The sequence below is a fragment of the Condylura cristata genome, unplaced genomic scaffold, assembly GCF_000260355.1.
Source record: "Condylura cristata isolate star-nosed mole 26May11 unplaced genomic scaffold, ConCri1.0 scaffold00002, whole genome shotgun sequence".
Taxonomy (NCBI): domain Eukaryota; kingdom Metazoa; phylum Chordata; class Mammalia; order Eulipotyphla; family Talpidae; genus Condylura; species Condylura cristata.
Genome location: NW_004567103.1, coordinates 44,536,651 through 44,553,082, shown reverse-complemented (window position 1 = coordinate 44,553,082; position 16,432 = coordinate 44,536,651). Strand labels below are relative to the sequence as shown.

The 16,432-nt window shown below is 38.6% G+C and overlaps 1 protein-coding gene across 2 annotated transcripts in view; it reads left to right on the top strand.

The window, feature by feature from the left end:
• The first annotated feature begins 843 nt into the window (after positions 1 to 843).
• Positions 844 to 16,432, top strand: part of LOC101636801 (mitogen-activated protein kinase kinase kinase MLT) — a 141,980-nt gene continuing 126,391 nt past the window's right edge. Inside the window, exons 1-2 of one of the 2 annotated variants that reach the window (XM_004674528.2) lie at positions 844 to 928; positions 1,095 to 1,287. In XM_004674528.2, the coding sequence (XP_004674585.1) occupies positions 1,129 to 1,287 (159 nt within the window). In that variant the 5' untranslated portion in view covers positions 844 to 928; positions 1,095 to 1,128. The remainder of the gene's footprint in view (positions 929 to 1,094; positions 1,288 to 16,432) is intronic. The other variant, XM_004674529.2, reaches the window with a different exon arrangement.

Below are 16,432 nucleotides of genomic sequence, written 5' to 3'. Positions count from 1 at the left end.
CCCCTCAGCAGTGTACTCCATCATTCTGCCTGTTCTCCCCACTCTGTCTCTGGTGAATCCTCTCATTGCCCCTGCACCTCTGGCCTGTACCCCAGTTCTGTATGTATAAATAAATAAATCATTTTTTAAAAATATATATATATTATATATATAGGCCATATATATAGGCCAAGCATCTGTAATGCTGAGGCAATATTGCATATTGCAAGTGGTAGTTTACATTATGTTAAACAAACTAGCTTGCATATTCTATATCCCTACCTTTAACACATTCCTAAATTTCATCCAAACCATGGGGTATGAAGAATGACCACTTTCTTACCTGGAGAATAGAAGAACTCCTTAAACTGGAGATATTATCACTACAATAATCTCTGGGAGGAGTAATCTGTTCCTCTGGAAACAAGCATAATATTTTTTTAAAACATTCTTGGCAGAGTTCTGTGGATGACTTAACATATTGTAATCAAGGGCAAATTTTCTACTCTTTAATTAAGTTCTGCTACAGTATACAGTCCACGGAGGTACTTCTGGAAAACACTTGGCCAGTTTTTCTATCATCCCTGAGTTAAACATTTGCTTTCGGTATCTCAGTGCTGGTTGCATGCTCAGCCTGCAGCATTTGGGCTGTCCTGGTGCCAGGATGCTCAGTTGCTTAGGTTACGTATATTTTGTGTGAAGCGAGCACAGTGTGGAGATGGCATGCCTCGGATACCAGAAGAGCTATGTTAGCTTACTGTTGAAAGCACGCTTCCCGCTTGTCAGGGCTTCATGATAGGGACCTGGTGACACAGTAGCCTTTAAGCGGAGCTTCTCGGGATGTGCAGGAAGTGCAGGTTTTGTCAGGGGGAGAGCCTAAGCCATTTCTCTGTGGACAGCTGTGTTTCAAAGTCTGGACAAGTCGTTGTTGTCTGCCTAGACTGCCAGGGTAAGTGTTCTCATTTTGGGTTTGTTTATAGTCTTACTTCCTTTCTCCTGTTTTCATGGTTCTTTTTTAGAAGGTTCAAAGGACTCGTATATTGTCCGAAGTGGGATTTAGAGAATTCATTTCAATATATTTGTGATCCAACTTTTCTTTTTCTTTCTGTCTGCAGATTTTGTGGAAGTATAATACTTGGTCATTATGCGATGTCGTCTCTCGGTGCCTCCTTTGTGCAAATTAAATTTGATGACTTGCAGTTTTTTGAAAACTGCGGTGGAGGAAGTTTTGGAAGTGTTTACCGAGCCAAATGGATATCACAGGACAAGGAAGTGGCTGTAAAGAAGCTACTAAAAATAGAGAAAGAGGTAAGTTCTTTGCTGCTATCCGAAATGGTCACATTAGCTCTTATGTAAGTTTTTCAACCTAGAATCAGAGGTCATAGGCTCCCGGAGACCTAGGAAGACCTTTGGGGCTGAGCAGTGGCCATTTCCCAATTTCCATTCTGGGAGCCCCATAAATAGAAATCATTGTCGCGTGTACTTTAGGGTTGAGTTCTACTAGGGGTCATCTGAACTGAAAGGATTTCTTTCCAGGGCTTGATAGACCGAATGTTCTCTGGGCTCTCTAAGAGGTGGACCTCTTAGTTTCAGACCTGGGTGCAGGTTTTTCCCTTCCTGAGGTCAGCCAAGAGGGGTCAGTAAAGGGTAACGTGTAAAATTTTCATCCCTTTTTCCATTTTCTGTCTGTGAATCTGTGGTCCTCAGCAGCTGTCTTTTAAAAATAAAAAAGGACCTTTCCAATTATAAACATCATTAACTTCTTGCATTTCACCTCTGCAGTGACAGACTTTAAATTAGCAGGTGCTAGACAGAGAGGTGCCCTTTTTCTAAAAATCAGAGAAGAGACTTGCCTTTCAGAGTCTGGGATTTGTGCTGGTTCTTGGGCTCATACACAAGCCCTGGTCTTTCTTCAGCACGTGACACATCATCCCCACGTTCGGTTTGGTGCCTGGAGAATGAGGCTAATTGCAGAGCTGACCTGCAGGGCCTCAGCAGTGCGGGTGACTTTGAACAGCCACCTTCCCGAGTTTGTTGTGGTCATTTCTATTTATGTTCCATTTTGGCTAATTATTGTTCTTTTCAATATCCTTTAAAAGTGAACTTTTCCATAAATATCCTTCAGTCTCCTGCAATGATCCCATTTTTTTCATTAGCTGCAGCCAGTGAACCATAGCAATTGATTAGAGACGGAAAGGCAAGTGGCTGCACTTGGCTGCCCTCCTCCCGGCCCCTGTGTGACTGTGGGATCACGGGGGTTTCCAGCTGTTGAGCTGGTCTGAAGCACCCAGATGCCTTCGCCTCAGATACCTTCGCCTCTCGGTATCTGTAGGTTTAGGAGAGTGTGAGGCAGTGAGAGGTGATATGTGCACAACACTGGTACTAGGCAGAAAAGTTTCCTCCCTCTCCCATCCCCCTATTCTTAACCGACAATCCTTAAAATAATAGCCAAATAATGCAGCCCCTCTTACTCTGCACTGCACCTAGCTGCCTTTCTCTAGTGAACTATGAAATGCTTCATAGGCAGCGTTGCTTGTGCCCACTTAATAGATTGAAAAATAGAGCTTTGAGAATGTGTCCATCTGTTCTGGAGGTGTGGGTGAAAGCCAGGAGGGCAAAGTTTTTAACCAGGTAAGAGTAGAATATAAGCTACTTCCATCATATTTTCTTCCAAAGTGTAAGAATTATAATATTTTTTAAAGCACTAGGTCATCCAGCCTCAGTGACAACATGTTCTTGTGTGATTGATTGGTGGGTGTGAGACTTTATAAGAAGTATTAATTACATTGACTATTATGAACTTCATGAAAAGTAGGAAAACATAAACTAAATGCTTTAATGCTGCTTTTGTGACAGTTAAAAGGAAGACTATTTTCACTTTATTTGCAGGCTTATAGTGTGGTAGGAATGTGTTCCTTTTCTCTGCCTTTCTGAGTGTGTTATTTTCCTACTGACTGAGAAGAAGACAGGCCTCAAACAAGTAGTTCACCTGCTCTAAAGTGTGAACTTTTAGGATTTGTCACAACCACCCATGCTAGTCTTACAGTACACGGCTCATATGTTGAACCAGACAAATCTATCCATGGTAATTTTTCTGCCTGAGAAATGGGATCTGTAAACATTTGTGTTGACATGAAATCTTTTGACTTTCATCTGATCATGGAAAACCAGATTTCAGTATGAGATCTGAAAGAAACATGAATCTTTGTTATTTTCTCCAAAGGACTGAAAGAAAGAAGAATCCTCCAGTGGTGAAATAGGAGATCTTTTCTTAATGTGTCTTGCCTTTTGCAGGGCAACACTCCCTTTATTTAAGAAGATAAATCATACCAAATTTGACTGTAAAGATTTTGAATGCCAGATAAGTTCAAGTATCAAAACTGTCCCATGTTATGAATATAAATATATATAAATATATATGAGAGGAGATCAAATGTCAAAATTGGTTATGTAAAGGGGAGCGGGTATCAGTATGATATGGAAAATGCAATCTTAGAATTGACAGAGAACTCAGAATGAACTAAAAACAAAATTTTTTGCTCCAGAAATGATCAATATAATACCATTTAGGACTAGCTAATGCTGTTACTATCTTAACTAGCTCATTAGCATTATCTTCTTTGCAGCTGTGTAGCTTTTTCTTCATGAATTTTTGGCATTTGCTTTAATTGATGGAATGTTCCTTTAATATTTTCCCCTGCCCCTGAATACAATAAAGAAGACTACATTTACTTTATTTGTAAATCCTCTCTGTATTTACATATATTGATAGTACCAAGACAGATAAAGCTTAAATATATTGATAGCTCACAACTGCCATTTGGTTTCTGATAGCTTCTGTGAGTTTGTCCAAAATGGTGCTCAAAGATATCTGTGTGTTTTGTTTTTTTTTTTAAAGATTCACTTATTCATGTTTATAGAATTGGGGTACAGGCCAGAGCTGTGGTGGGTGAGAGGATTCACCAGGAACAGCTGAGGAGCAGAACAGGCAGATGAACTGAAATATACTGCTGAGGGGAGCAGCAGGCGGGTCAGGAGAGGTCTGCCATGCCATGCGGGTCAGCTCCCTGGCGGGGATCAAACTCATGCTGCAGTGGCTTTGGAGAGCTTCATAATGCAGTGCTTTAACTCATTGTGCCACCAGGAAAAGCCCCTGTGTGGTGTTTTTAAGCACCAAGAGGGCTGACAGCTAGCGCCGAACTAATCTTGTAAGTTGCTGCTTCCAAATGCCCTGTCTTCTCACACCTGACTTGTTGGCTAGAGCATCCCCACATACCTGCCCTCACACCTGTCTCTTGACCCTTCACTCAGGAGTTCCCTTCATGAATTATTGGTAAATGCCAATATTTTCTCTCCCCAATCAGAATGAACCCTCTCTAGATTTCATCCTATCAGGTAGTAAGTCTCAAAGCATCAAACAATCCTTCCTGTCACTCTGTACCTACTGAGCTAGAAAGTGGTGGGTGAGGCCCTGCGGTCTGTGCTTTAGTGGGCTTTCCAGGTGTTTCTGGATCCAGGTAGAGTTTGAGAACCACTGGTTCCCATGTGTGAAACCCAAAATGTGCAAAATGCAGACCTATCATGTGCGAAATGGGTGTTAACTTTAGTTTGGAATTTTAGGCACCTTATCCGGTTGGTGGTGGAGAGGTTTTAGTTGTTGTAGGTTTTGAAAACCTTGAAGCTGGCCCCATGCCAATGAGCACCTGTGCACACGCCTTGCCTGGTGATGCCATCGAGCCCAGGGAACTGTGGCTGAGAGATGGCCTGCGGACTCCAGGCCTTGCCCACTTAGAGTGACTTTGCAGCTTTGTCTTTCGCTTGCTGGCCTGAGCTCTGCCCTTCTGCCCACCTCCTTCTGTCCCACTTTTCCATTGCTGTAACCTTGTTCACATTCTTTCCTTTACCTGTAATAGTTTTGTTCTCTCTGCCTGGGCAGATCCTTCTCTGTCGTTAGCTTTAATTTCTTCCCTCTTGTGGAACATTCTCAGGTCACACAAGGATAATTTTCCTTTTTCTTCTAGATTTATAGCAATTAACACTCATACCACTAATTTCACATGAAATGCATCCTGCCTGGTGACGTTATTCATACTGTAAGCTGTTGCTACATAAATTTTCCTGTGAACATGCCGTGTCTTCTCACCTGAAAAGTAGAGCTAATAGTAGTGTCTGTATCATAGGTTTGTCTGGAGGATTAAGTGGGATAACAGAAAATATCCAGAAGAGTGCTAGACACATCGGGAGTCTTGGATAACTCTTAGCTATCTGTGTGTTTTCATTATTATACTATAAAGGCTGTTGGTTCCTAGAACCTTATGTTGATAATGTGTCAGTGGCCAGCTCTACGGTGCAAGAAAGAGCCCTGGCAAGATACAGGTGAAGAAGGAAGGGTGAGATGGATTGTGGCAATGTTTCATATTTAGGCCGAGCTCTCTTGATCTTTATCGCTGATCTGTCATCAGCCCAGTCATAATCTCTGTAAGATGATCTCTTGGTACAGTTCTTACTTTTACTGTCTTTATCTTCTACACAGTCAACATACATACAAAGTTAGGTCTCCATTTGGCATATTGGAAATTAAGACCCACAAAGGGCAGACAACCTGGCTACTACAGGCAGCAGCTAGTACATCCTGGCTACTACAGGCAGCAGCTAGTACATCCTGGCTAATACAGGCAGCAGCTAGTACAGCCTGGTTAGTACATGCAGCACCCTCCTTGCCTGCTCACTGCCCCCAGCACTATGCCTGGCTCACAGTGTCTTGTTCCTTGATACTTGGTAGCATGTCACAATAGATTTTCCTCTCATTTTCATCCAAGAAATGATCTCTTGTACCGACACATCTACTCTTTATTTACTCTCTTTGCAAGGCTGGAACACATCTGTATTTACTGTATCACTGGTCGTGATTTGCATTCACCTAACAGGACTAACTTACCTTTGCTTTAAGGTAACAGGTTTATTATTTTTATAAAGGCCCTTTTGTTCCTTTTAGATGGGCGTGTCATTTCCAGTTAAGGAATTTTAAACATTTCACTGTGCCATGCTTTGACTTCGTGTGATTTGTAAAGCATCGCTTTGAATTAGAGAATAAGCAAATGACGAATCATTTTATTTGATAATTAAAGTAGTCATCATCCAGAAGTATATATTGAACAGCTCTCCATCTTCAGTTCTTTTCTGTGAGATATTCCTCTTCGTGGCAGCTTGTAATCTGGGACGCTCCATAAGTGACCTGCTATGACGAGGTAGAAGAAACTGGGCACTTGTACACATCAGTGAGTTAAATGAGTAAACATGTATTACTGACATGTCTGAAGGTAACAGGAACCTCATGGGACAGATCTGTGAGGATAAGCACCAGAAAGGCTTCTCCGTAATCCACAGGAGTTAGAAAATTACCTGAATTATACATAATGTCCTTATTATGTTTATGAAATGCAGTTACATCAAAACAAACATCACCCTGAGGTTTTTTACTTTATTGATGTGACCATAAAGTTGTCTTATTTTCTAATAATAATGAACAAACAATATACCAGAGGTATTTTACAGGGTGGAGTGGGGAGTGGGATCAAAAATGGGGGGAAGTGCATGGGACTATGGTGATGGCACACAGATGATTTGGTGATGGGAAGCCCCCACCGATTATAACTGAGATGGAAAAAGGCACAAAATGATGTAAAAATAAACTATTATTTTTTAAAAAGTAAAGCACACTTTAAGAAAAGTCTTATTTGCAAGAAAATGCAAAATCTTAAGCATTAAACATTTTAAAAATCTTTTCAAGATTTTGTTATAGATTACATATTTGTATATGGGGGTTATTTTTGATTTTTCATAAGAGGAACATCCATGCAGCTGTTATTTTAACTTCTCATTAAAACATTATTGATCTCAGTATATTAAGCAGTACACATTTCAGTTAGTTAATATTTGTTCTTTGGACACAGGCTAAAGATTGTGGTGAAATCAATCAATGAATACATTCTAATAAAATTGTTATATCCTGAATAACTGGTATTATACAAAGCTAAGCTTTTGCTACTGGAAGAAAAATAGTATGCAGCACCAACTAAATTTCTGAAAAACGCAGAGCCTAACAGAACAACAACAACAAAAAGCCACCCATGAGTGTTCAGGAAGTTTCAGAATAGATATAATTAACTGTGAGATGCAGGCTGTTCAATTTTGGTACCTTTAATTCTTCCAAAGTTCTGTATAATGTATCTTCTAGATGTTGATACGGGGCCTTGTCCCCAGGGCCATATAAACAAATCTTTCCTCTTGCCTGGTCAGTTTCTTGAGGATGGGATCTGTATACTAGTGATATTTCCATCTTCCAAGCCCCACACAGCACCTGGCCCAAGCAGTTCATGAACACAGAGTGCCCAGGTAAATAAAGTAACAAACATGGGGATCACATCTCAACTTTCTCTCTTTTTTTGAAAGCATTGCAGAAAGGTTCTGCTATTCCTGAGCCTACAAAAAAGAACACATCCTGCCATTCTTAGTTTATAGCCTTTCCCCGTCTGTTTGGCTAACTTTTTGAGCTCTTAATAATAAATTAGTTTACATTGAATGGAAACTTCTGTTCTATAGCGGGCTCGGAAGGATTTGCATTGCCTTGGCTCTTATCTGGTTGGTTTTGTTAAAACATGTTTCAAGTAAGAAATCCAAGATGCTTTTTTCCCTAGCTCTATTAATAACAGATATCCATTGAAAAATTAAAGTGCTCTACATGAAAGGAGACTGCCTAAATTTTAATGACTTGAAAATATTACTCCTATCCCTGACATCGCTCTTCAGGAAAACAGTACTTGGTACATGAGGCCAGCTCCACAGATAAAAATGAACATGTCTGGTGTTTGTACAGGCTCTGCATGAGGGACTCAATGGCAGCTCTGCTTTTGAAGGGAGATTAAGCTATTCATCAGTTATTGTAATAAATTTTTTGAAACTAAAGGGCATCCTTTAGTCGGAAACAGAATTGTTTTGTTTTTGGAATGAGATTCATAGAATCTACCATAGGAAATAGATATTTTTTTCTAGATATTTATTGCTATATAGTATTGCATTATAACAGTATATAAGTTTCAGGTGTGCAACATTAATTAATCAGTGTCTGTATGGACTACATTAAGTTCACTAAAAGTCCGTTTCTATCCTTCATCATGCATTGACACTGTTACCCAGTTTACCTACCCATTCTCCCCTTCCCTTCTGGTAACCCCTAATTCGGTCTTATAACTTAAGAAATTTTTTTTCTTTGAATTACTTCATTAACCACACTATCCAATAGGTTCATCCATGAAAACTCCCTGTGATTGGAGATTGCAGGGTTTCATCTTGTGTGTGTGTGTATCTGAGTTGCATTCCCCATGTGTATATAACATATTTTCTTTATCTTGTGAGGTGGGAAAGACCATGGGTAGATCAGGCTTGTGAAAGCAGATCAAGAGTTTGTTTTTATATTTTTAAAAAGATTTCTCTTTGTTTATTTATGCATCTAAGAGCTGGGGGATGGACCATAAGTACAGGGTGTGAGAGGATTCCCCAGAGACAGAGCGGGGAGCAGAACAGCGGGTCTACTAAAATACACTACTAAGAGGAGCAGTGGGAGAGACAGGAGAGGTTTGCTGTGCTATATGGGTCAACTTCCTAGTGGGGAAACTCATGCCACAGTGGATGGCAGTGGCTTGACAGCATTGAGACTTTAACTTCTGTGCCACCAGGGAGGCCCAAGAGTTCATTTTTTATACAAGCAATAAACAGCAAGAATTGGCCTTCTAAAAGAATGTCACAAAATATGAAATATTTGGGAACAACCTGCATTAATAGGTGACTGTGTCAAATATGATATATACATACAGTGGAATAGTATTCACTCCTTAGGAAGGAATTAAATTCTGACACATTCTATAGTATAAATAAATCTAGAAAACAGTATGCTAACTGAAAGAAACCAAACATAAAAGGACAAATATTGTATAGTCTTACTTAAATGATAATAGAAAATAACATAGTGGTTTACCATGGGCAGTGGAGAGAGAAGAGTTATTGTTTAGTAAGTTTCTGTTTATGATGGTAAACAAATTTTTGAATGAATAGTGGTAATGGCTATATAACAATGTGAATATATTGTATACTTACTGAATATATTGCATACTTAAAATGGTTAAGTTTTATAATTACAATATAAAATTCTAGTCCTAAAAAACATGAAATACTAAGGAATAAATTTAATAAGAGAATTGTGCAAGATCTTTACATTGATGCTAAAAAAGTCTTTATATTGATACTACAACACATTACTGAGATAAGTCAAAGAAGACATTAAAAACTGAAGATATTCCTATAAGGCAGGAATAGTAATCCGAGAAAATGGTGGTGAACGAGGACTAAATCACCCAGAAGTGGGGTTGGTCTCTGAGGGTAACAATAAAGGAAATCAGTGATGCAATCTAAGATGTAGACTCAGCTTTCAGGGAGAGGGTAGTGCTTCTGGAAATGGAATAAGGAGCAGGGAAGAGACCTTGTTCACCTCCTGTCCCTATGAACCAACTGCTGAGACAGACTTGCTACTCTGGAGAGGCCTGTGGCGGAAAGCTGATGTTTTAAATAAATGAGGAAAGCTTTGGAAAGACATTCAGGAGAGGGTCTTGTGGCACAGAAATGGGGTTTCAGGATTTGGGGGAAGGGTCCAGCTAGAAGATGGAGAGTCATGTATGGATTCACATGGGAGAGATGTGGGAGGGCCGCCAGGCTCAGTGTCATAGTGATGACAAACTGGGATCATGGACAAAGTGAGATTCGTTCTGGGATACTCCAGGCAGACTGTGGTGGCCTGGCTATTGAAGTTGGAAGGGGGAGATGTGAGGACTTCAGGAGTTGGCCAGAAGAGACCTGGGAAGGCACATATATCGACTTTGAAAATCTGCTTAACAACAGGAGAAGTTTTCCTTAACTTCAGGCTGTATGATCTGGAATTTGTGAGTGACTCTGGGCAGATACTGCCTGAGATAAGCCCATTCTAGCAAAACTAGGAAGCAGAGAGCCAGGGAAAAACCTCTTGCCAGCATTACCTTAAAGGGGAATAAATCTGCTGGCAAAGATGGCAGTCAAAATATTTGTGAAAGTATAGAACAAATTTCATTTGTGTGTTTTAAACAAAGTCTTCTGTCTATTGTTGAAAACGGAGGCATTCATCCCTAGGACACTAGAGCTTGGTGTGTAAGAACCTGTGCTGTGTTAGAGCCAGACAGTGTGGATTCCAGGCCAGGCTACACGAGTCACTGGTCATCTGGGCAGGGCACATCAACAGGTATTACTTTCCTCTCCTGTAAAATGTAGATAATAACAGGTCCTGCTTCATAAGGATGCTATGAGGAGCAAATGAGGTAATCCTTGTCAGTGCACTTAGCATATTTCTGGCACCTAGTTGGCTTCCAATATATATGACTGTTGTTATTACAGTTATTTCAGCAACTTAGAGTCAAAGTGTACCTGATATTTAGCTTCTCCTCTGTGACTTGTTAGCACATATTTCAGCAAAGCTTCCTTTTTTATGACTTGTAAATAACTAACCACTTACATCATCAAATAATGTAGTATTTCCCAAACTTTTAAAATTCATGTTCTTTAAGGTGTTTTTTCATCTCTCTTTTTTTATTTTGTTATCAATCAACAATATTTTGTCATTTGTGTACTATGGTTTATTATGAACTAGAATATTTTAATGTTTTTAAAAAATCTATACATGTACCCTCCCCTCTCCCTGTCTTCTGGAAATTTCTATCTTCTCCCCACTTGCAAATCACATTGTACAGATCTTTATGATTGCACAGTAGAACAGTCTGGAGATATTTCTCCACTAAGAAAATGGGTGGAAGTGAAAAGGAATGGTAATGCTTAGTGCTGGTTACAGTGTCTGGTAGTGGACAGAACATAGGGTCTTTCAATATATGTGGATAATGATGAAGGATAAAGGATAATGCACTGTAATGCCATAAAACTGAGCTTTAAGAGGAGGTGGGGAGAGCAAATCAGAAGTGGTCATGAAGAACAAGGACTTTACCTACCATGTCCCATGAAGAGAAAGACCAGCTGCATGGAGCGGCCTGCCGAGGTTACCCAGCTTCTGTCAGAGATGAGAAAAAGTTTAGAGAAGTTTAAGCTTTCACTGCAAGTCTGAAATGGCATAGCCATCTGGAGGACAGTTTTGGAAACTGTCAGTTTGATAATGAAATGGCATTTGACCCTTCACTCTTGCTTGTGAGCAATTTGTTCTAAGAAATAATTGGAAAAATGCACTTGCACGTGTGTTGAGTTATGGGTGGCCATGAAAAAAATTGCAAACAGTGAGACTGCAGGCTTTTATAATGAGACAACACACACATAAACAGCAACAAAGCTAACCAAAAGAATGGAAATTTACTTACGGTACAGAGACGGGAAAATATCATTATAAATGGTCTGTTTTGTACACATTGGCAATTCATCCCTTGTTTAGTTTTGAATCCTGCAAAGTACCTTGAGCATATATTATTCATGTGCTTTTGATACTTTTCTGTTTCAGCTTTCCTAGAATATCATGGATGGCCCAGAATTTTGATCTCTTTACCTATCTTATACTTTGCCCAATTTATTTGCTTTCTTGAAAATCTTTTGTTACATGTAGTATCAAGTAAGCATGATTTCTACTTCAAATTTTTTCGGGTCTTAGTTGATACTTGAAGAAACACTGCAGACAATTCAAGTTAAATGTAATTTGCATTTATACAGGAACTATGCACTTTCTTTTAGTATTCCTTAGGAATATAAATAGAACTTCAGTTACTAACCAGTGAGAATTTGTTTGCCTTTGTTTCCAGCTTTTTCCAAATCTGATAATTAAAGTGGAGAAATATGTATTTGCTTGGTAGATGAAAATATGTAAAGAACACATAACACAATACTTGGGTGATGTTTGAAATATGCCTTTTCCTTTATTATGGTGTAATTAATATTTTAAGCAAAATAATAAACGTTCTGAAATCTTTACCTGGAGTAATTCGTAAGAGTGAATTACAAAGAAACTTTCTTTTATAAGAATTACATATAAACAGAGAAAAATATTTCACATCTGCTTATGTTAGCAGGGCCTACAGAGGAGGGGAAGTAGGTTCTCCTTTGAACTCTTTCCTTTAGAGAGAAATCTAGAGGAGACAGAGTAGCCTGAGACCTGATCAGCTTTGGGTAAGCGCGCTCAGAGCCAGATGGATGGGCTTACCATTTGTGTCTACAAAGATCTTTCCTAAGTTTCTCATTTCTTTTTTTTGAGCTTGTCTGTATATATAGGTCTTTTTTTTTTTTTTTTCAGCTCACTTCACTGGGTTGTCTAGGTTCATAAGACATTTAGATAATACATTTCCAGAAACATACCTTTAAGTTTAGAAATTTTAAAAATGAAAGTACCTTTCAGTTTGGGGCCTCATTTGATTAGGGACTCTGGGAGGGGAGACGGGGAGATAACATTTGTCTCTTCCAAAGGAATGTTTGTTCATCTTCTTCCTTGTGAGATATTATTAATTCAAGTCAGTAATATACATAAAATTAATATCATTTCAACTATAAAAAGAAGAATTAAGTCCTTTCATATACAACATTTGAATCAAAGCACGTCAAACCATACAAGAAAATCTGGTTCTCTTTGGCTGTCACCTCCTTATCACCGATTTGCTTTCCACACAACTACTTAAACCTCTTTGACTGCCGTCACGATTTTTCATCTTGCAAACATTTCTACCTTCCTTGATTGCAGTACCTGTTTCAGTTATCATTGCTATCCTGTCTTTGTCATCTGAGTGAAGTTGGTACTCACTTCGGCGAGCTCTGAGCCTACTGCAGACTTCTGTGATTGCCACACTGACTTCCTTTTTTAAAAAAGATTTATTTATTTATGAATATAGAACTGGGCTACTAGCCAGAGACAGTGGGAGGATTCACCAGAGTGGGAGGATTCATCAGAGACAGAGTGGGGAGCAGAACAGGCAGATCAATGAAATACACTGCTGAGGGGAGCAGCTGGTGGGTCAGGAGAGATCTGCCATGCCATGTGGGTCACCTATGGGCTGGGGATTGAACTCAGGCTGAGAAGGCCGTGGCTAGCTTGCGGTGCTGCATCCTAACCCGTTGCACCACCAGGAAGGGTCTGCCACTCTGACTTTTAGTTTCACTTCCTTTTAACCATTATAGGTAAAACCTTTAACATCTTAAAGTTTAGAATTATCCTACTTTCAAAATAGCAAACCTGAGCTTCCCTTCTCTGCCCATTTATCTTACCCAGTCTTCCATCCTGATCATAGCTTTTGCCATTATTCTCCAAACTCAATATTCCCTGTTGGAATCATTTGCCTGTTGCTTTCTCATTTATTGTAGTGCTTACTTCATAATCCTGTTAAATTTTTCAACTTCTTGTCTCCTTGACCTTCTACTCCTTGTAGACAAAGACATTGGTTTTATGTGTCTGGATATCACCTAGCTCAATGTTCATGATTTTCTTAGCGAGTTAACAAATGCTAGCATCTCTATTAACAGGTTTGGTTTCAAAGCAAAAAGCTTTGTCCAAAGTTGTAATTACCACCAGAAAACACTAAGGGACTCAACTGATGGAACTAAAGGGTCTGTAGTTTCCAGTCAGGACTGCAAACACTGGAGACTATACATGGTAGCCGGAGGAGTGAAGTTGGCTGGACATGGCCTGTGGGGTTCTGTTTGAGTGTTTGAGGGGACTGCCTCCACCACCCTGGGGACACTGTACTAGCTCATCAGGGTTGTCATCGCTTAAAGCATGGTGCAAGCTGGTAGCTTATAAGTGTAGCTGTCTTGCAGTTATGTTCTGTTTGGTCTACAAAATAATTAAAAAAAATTACTGCCAACATTTATAAGTTAGATGATTTTACATGAAAGTCCAGATTTTGGGCTTCTTTAAAAAAAAAAAAAGGCAAACTGGAGCTTGTGTGTGAGTGATGACATCAGCCCTTTTATTGATGAGGGAAGGACTCAATTGGAGGTATCAGTTTTAAAGATTTAATAAAGATCAGCACTGTAATTTTACAATGTCTCATATAGGAAGGTGCAATTTTCATTCGTATTTAATAATGTAGTCAATAAAATAATGAATTGGCTGGTGAAGTATATCTGAAAGACTGAGGAATGTTTAAGCTGAGTTTAACAAAAATATCAGGAGTTCCCCTTTACTATAGGAACATATTCTCATAAACTTTTGTTTCCTCTTTTCCTAGAATGATATATAGAATATTATTCTTGGAATGGACTTTTGGAACAAGAAAAATGTTAATTACCGATGCAAAAACATGAAATGTATAAAAACATGAGCTAAGATATATGTTTAAACAAAAAACAACTTTCTCCATAAGAGATACCATTGGATTACCTCTGATTCGATAACAATACATTCTTTCCCTACCATTCATTTCCCCAAACCAGCAGACAACTGGTTATTATTTTTATGTGGTGAAATGTTAGTGCAGTGATTCTTCTGTTCCATTCTTACAGTAGTAATAAAGAACTGACAGGAAAAGTCAGAACAGTAATGGTGGAATATCATTGTTTCTTTTCCATATTCTTTTCCACATGAAGCTCTTTTCCTTTCTCATCTATCCCTGGGAGAAGAGCTACTCTAAAAAAAATCTTCTTCTGAAAAATTCTAGGATGATGAGTTTGTGAATGTTTTTCCTGTTTTTCTTCGTTTGCTTCTATGACAGTGAAAGAAAGAAATCACTAGACTTGCTCGTATTTCCATTCCATTTAGAGGTGCCTTCTTCTCGCCCCACCTCTTTTGAAGGTTTTTCCAAAAATATAGAAGGTGTTAAGTGCACTGGAATATTAATTTTTTTGTTTCATTAAGAGAGATTTTTTTAAAGTGATAATGTTTATGATTTATCCGTAAATCAATTTAATACCAAAGCTTTTATACTCCTCATCTATTTTCTATTTATTTTTTCATAATGTTTAATAATTTCCAAGATTACACAATACAGAATTGAGCAAATGTTGGGATACTCAGAGGAGTGCTTACCTAGAAAATGGCCTCTGAATGAAGCAAACAGACATCATTTTTAGCAAGACATTTTTATTAATACCTTCTGGTAACTAATACCAGAGATTCTCTTCTCTGTCCACCTAAGGTACATGAGAAAAACACTTAAATTTCTTTAAGACTGTCTCTGATTATACCGTCTTTTATTTAAGGAGATAAGAGTCCTTCTTTCAATAGAAAGAAACTCAAAGAATGAGGTTTGAAAATGGTAATGTTAAAGAATCTAATAATGTACCGACCTTTCCTCAAGGTATGGGGGTGGATGGTGCATGTTTGGGGAGTGGTAATTGGAAAAAGAGTTGAGTATCTAAATCCATGGAATGGCAGAACACTTGCCCCAAGGGGTTTTCTGTTTTTTATACAACTATAAGCAGAAAATGTTGGACCTGAAAATATACGATTGGTGGCCAGCTATAATTGCTCCCATTATTTTAGAAAAATGTAGAAATTGCACCACTTAGTAGACCTAAAGCTTAATTGTGTTCCTTTCCATAATTCCACTTTCTTCCAATCATGTCAGAATATTTCTTAGCTTATTATATTTACATTTAAGGAGATAAGAGTCTTTCAATAGATGTATCCAAAAGAATGAGATTTGAAATTGGTAACAATAAAGAATCTAGTTTGGGAAGCAAGATGAACCTGTTTTTAAAAAATATCTCCAGATTCTTGTCTTTGTATTATGAATTTGTGATGAGGGAGCAATTTAGAAAAGCAGCAGGTAAAAAATATAACATAAATATTCAATATGTTGGTTACTTGGTGCCTGATTTTGATCCCTGTGGACACAAACAGTCAGGAGCTACAAGCACACACATACACTCTCCCCCTTACTTTTTCACAAGTCTTTGTTCTGGTATAGTGATTTTACAGTGTAAAGTGTGGAGTGGGGAAGGCTTTCTGAATTCCTCAAAGGTGAGAGAGCCTTATTGGCAAGGCTTGACTTAGAAGTTGTAATAATTATGTCAGTTTGCCATCATTGTTTGCACTTATATCATCAGGGTGCTTTTGGACTTGGTTTCAAACTGCCTTCTTTAATTCAAAAAATTATTCCTTCCTATTATTTTAAAATGTTATTGAAATAATGGCTCTAAAAGTAGCTGTAATTCAGTCTTGAAAATACACAGTTTGGACAGTTAGTATACCCTGTCAAGTGGGTAACACCATGATATAAGAGATGTTTCAATACAAAAGAATGGATTGTATCAGTCAGAGTCCAATCAGGAGACAGAATCCACAACAGTCACTGAACAGTGAAAATTCAATGTTAAAGGTCAGCTACTACTCACTAATAGAAGCCTCTAACGAATACAGGAATAACACATGAAGGCAGTAAGTATCTCCTGTAGC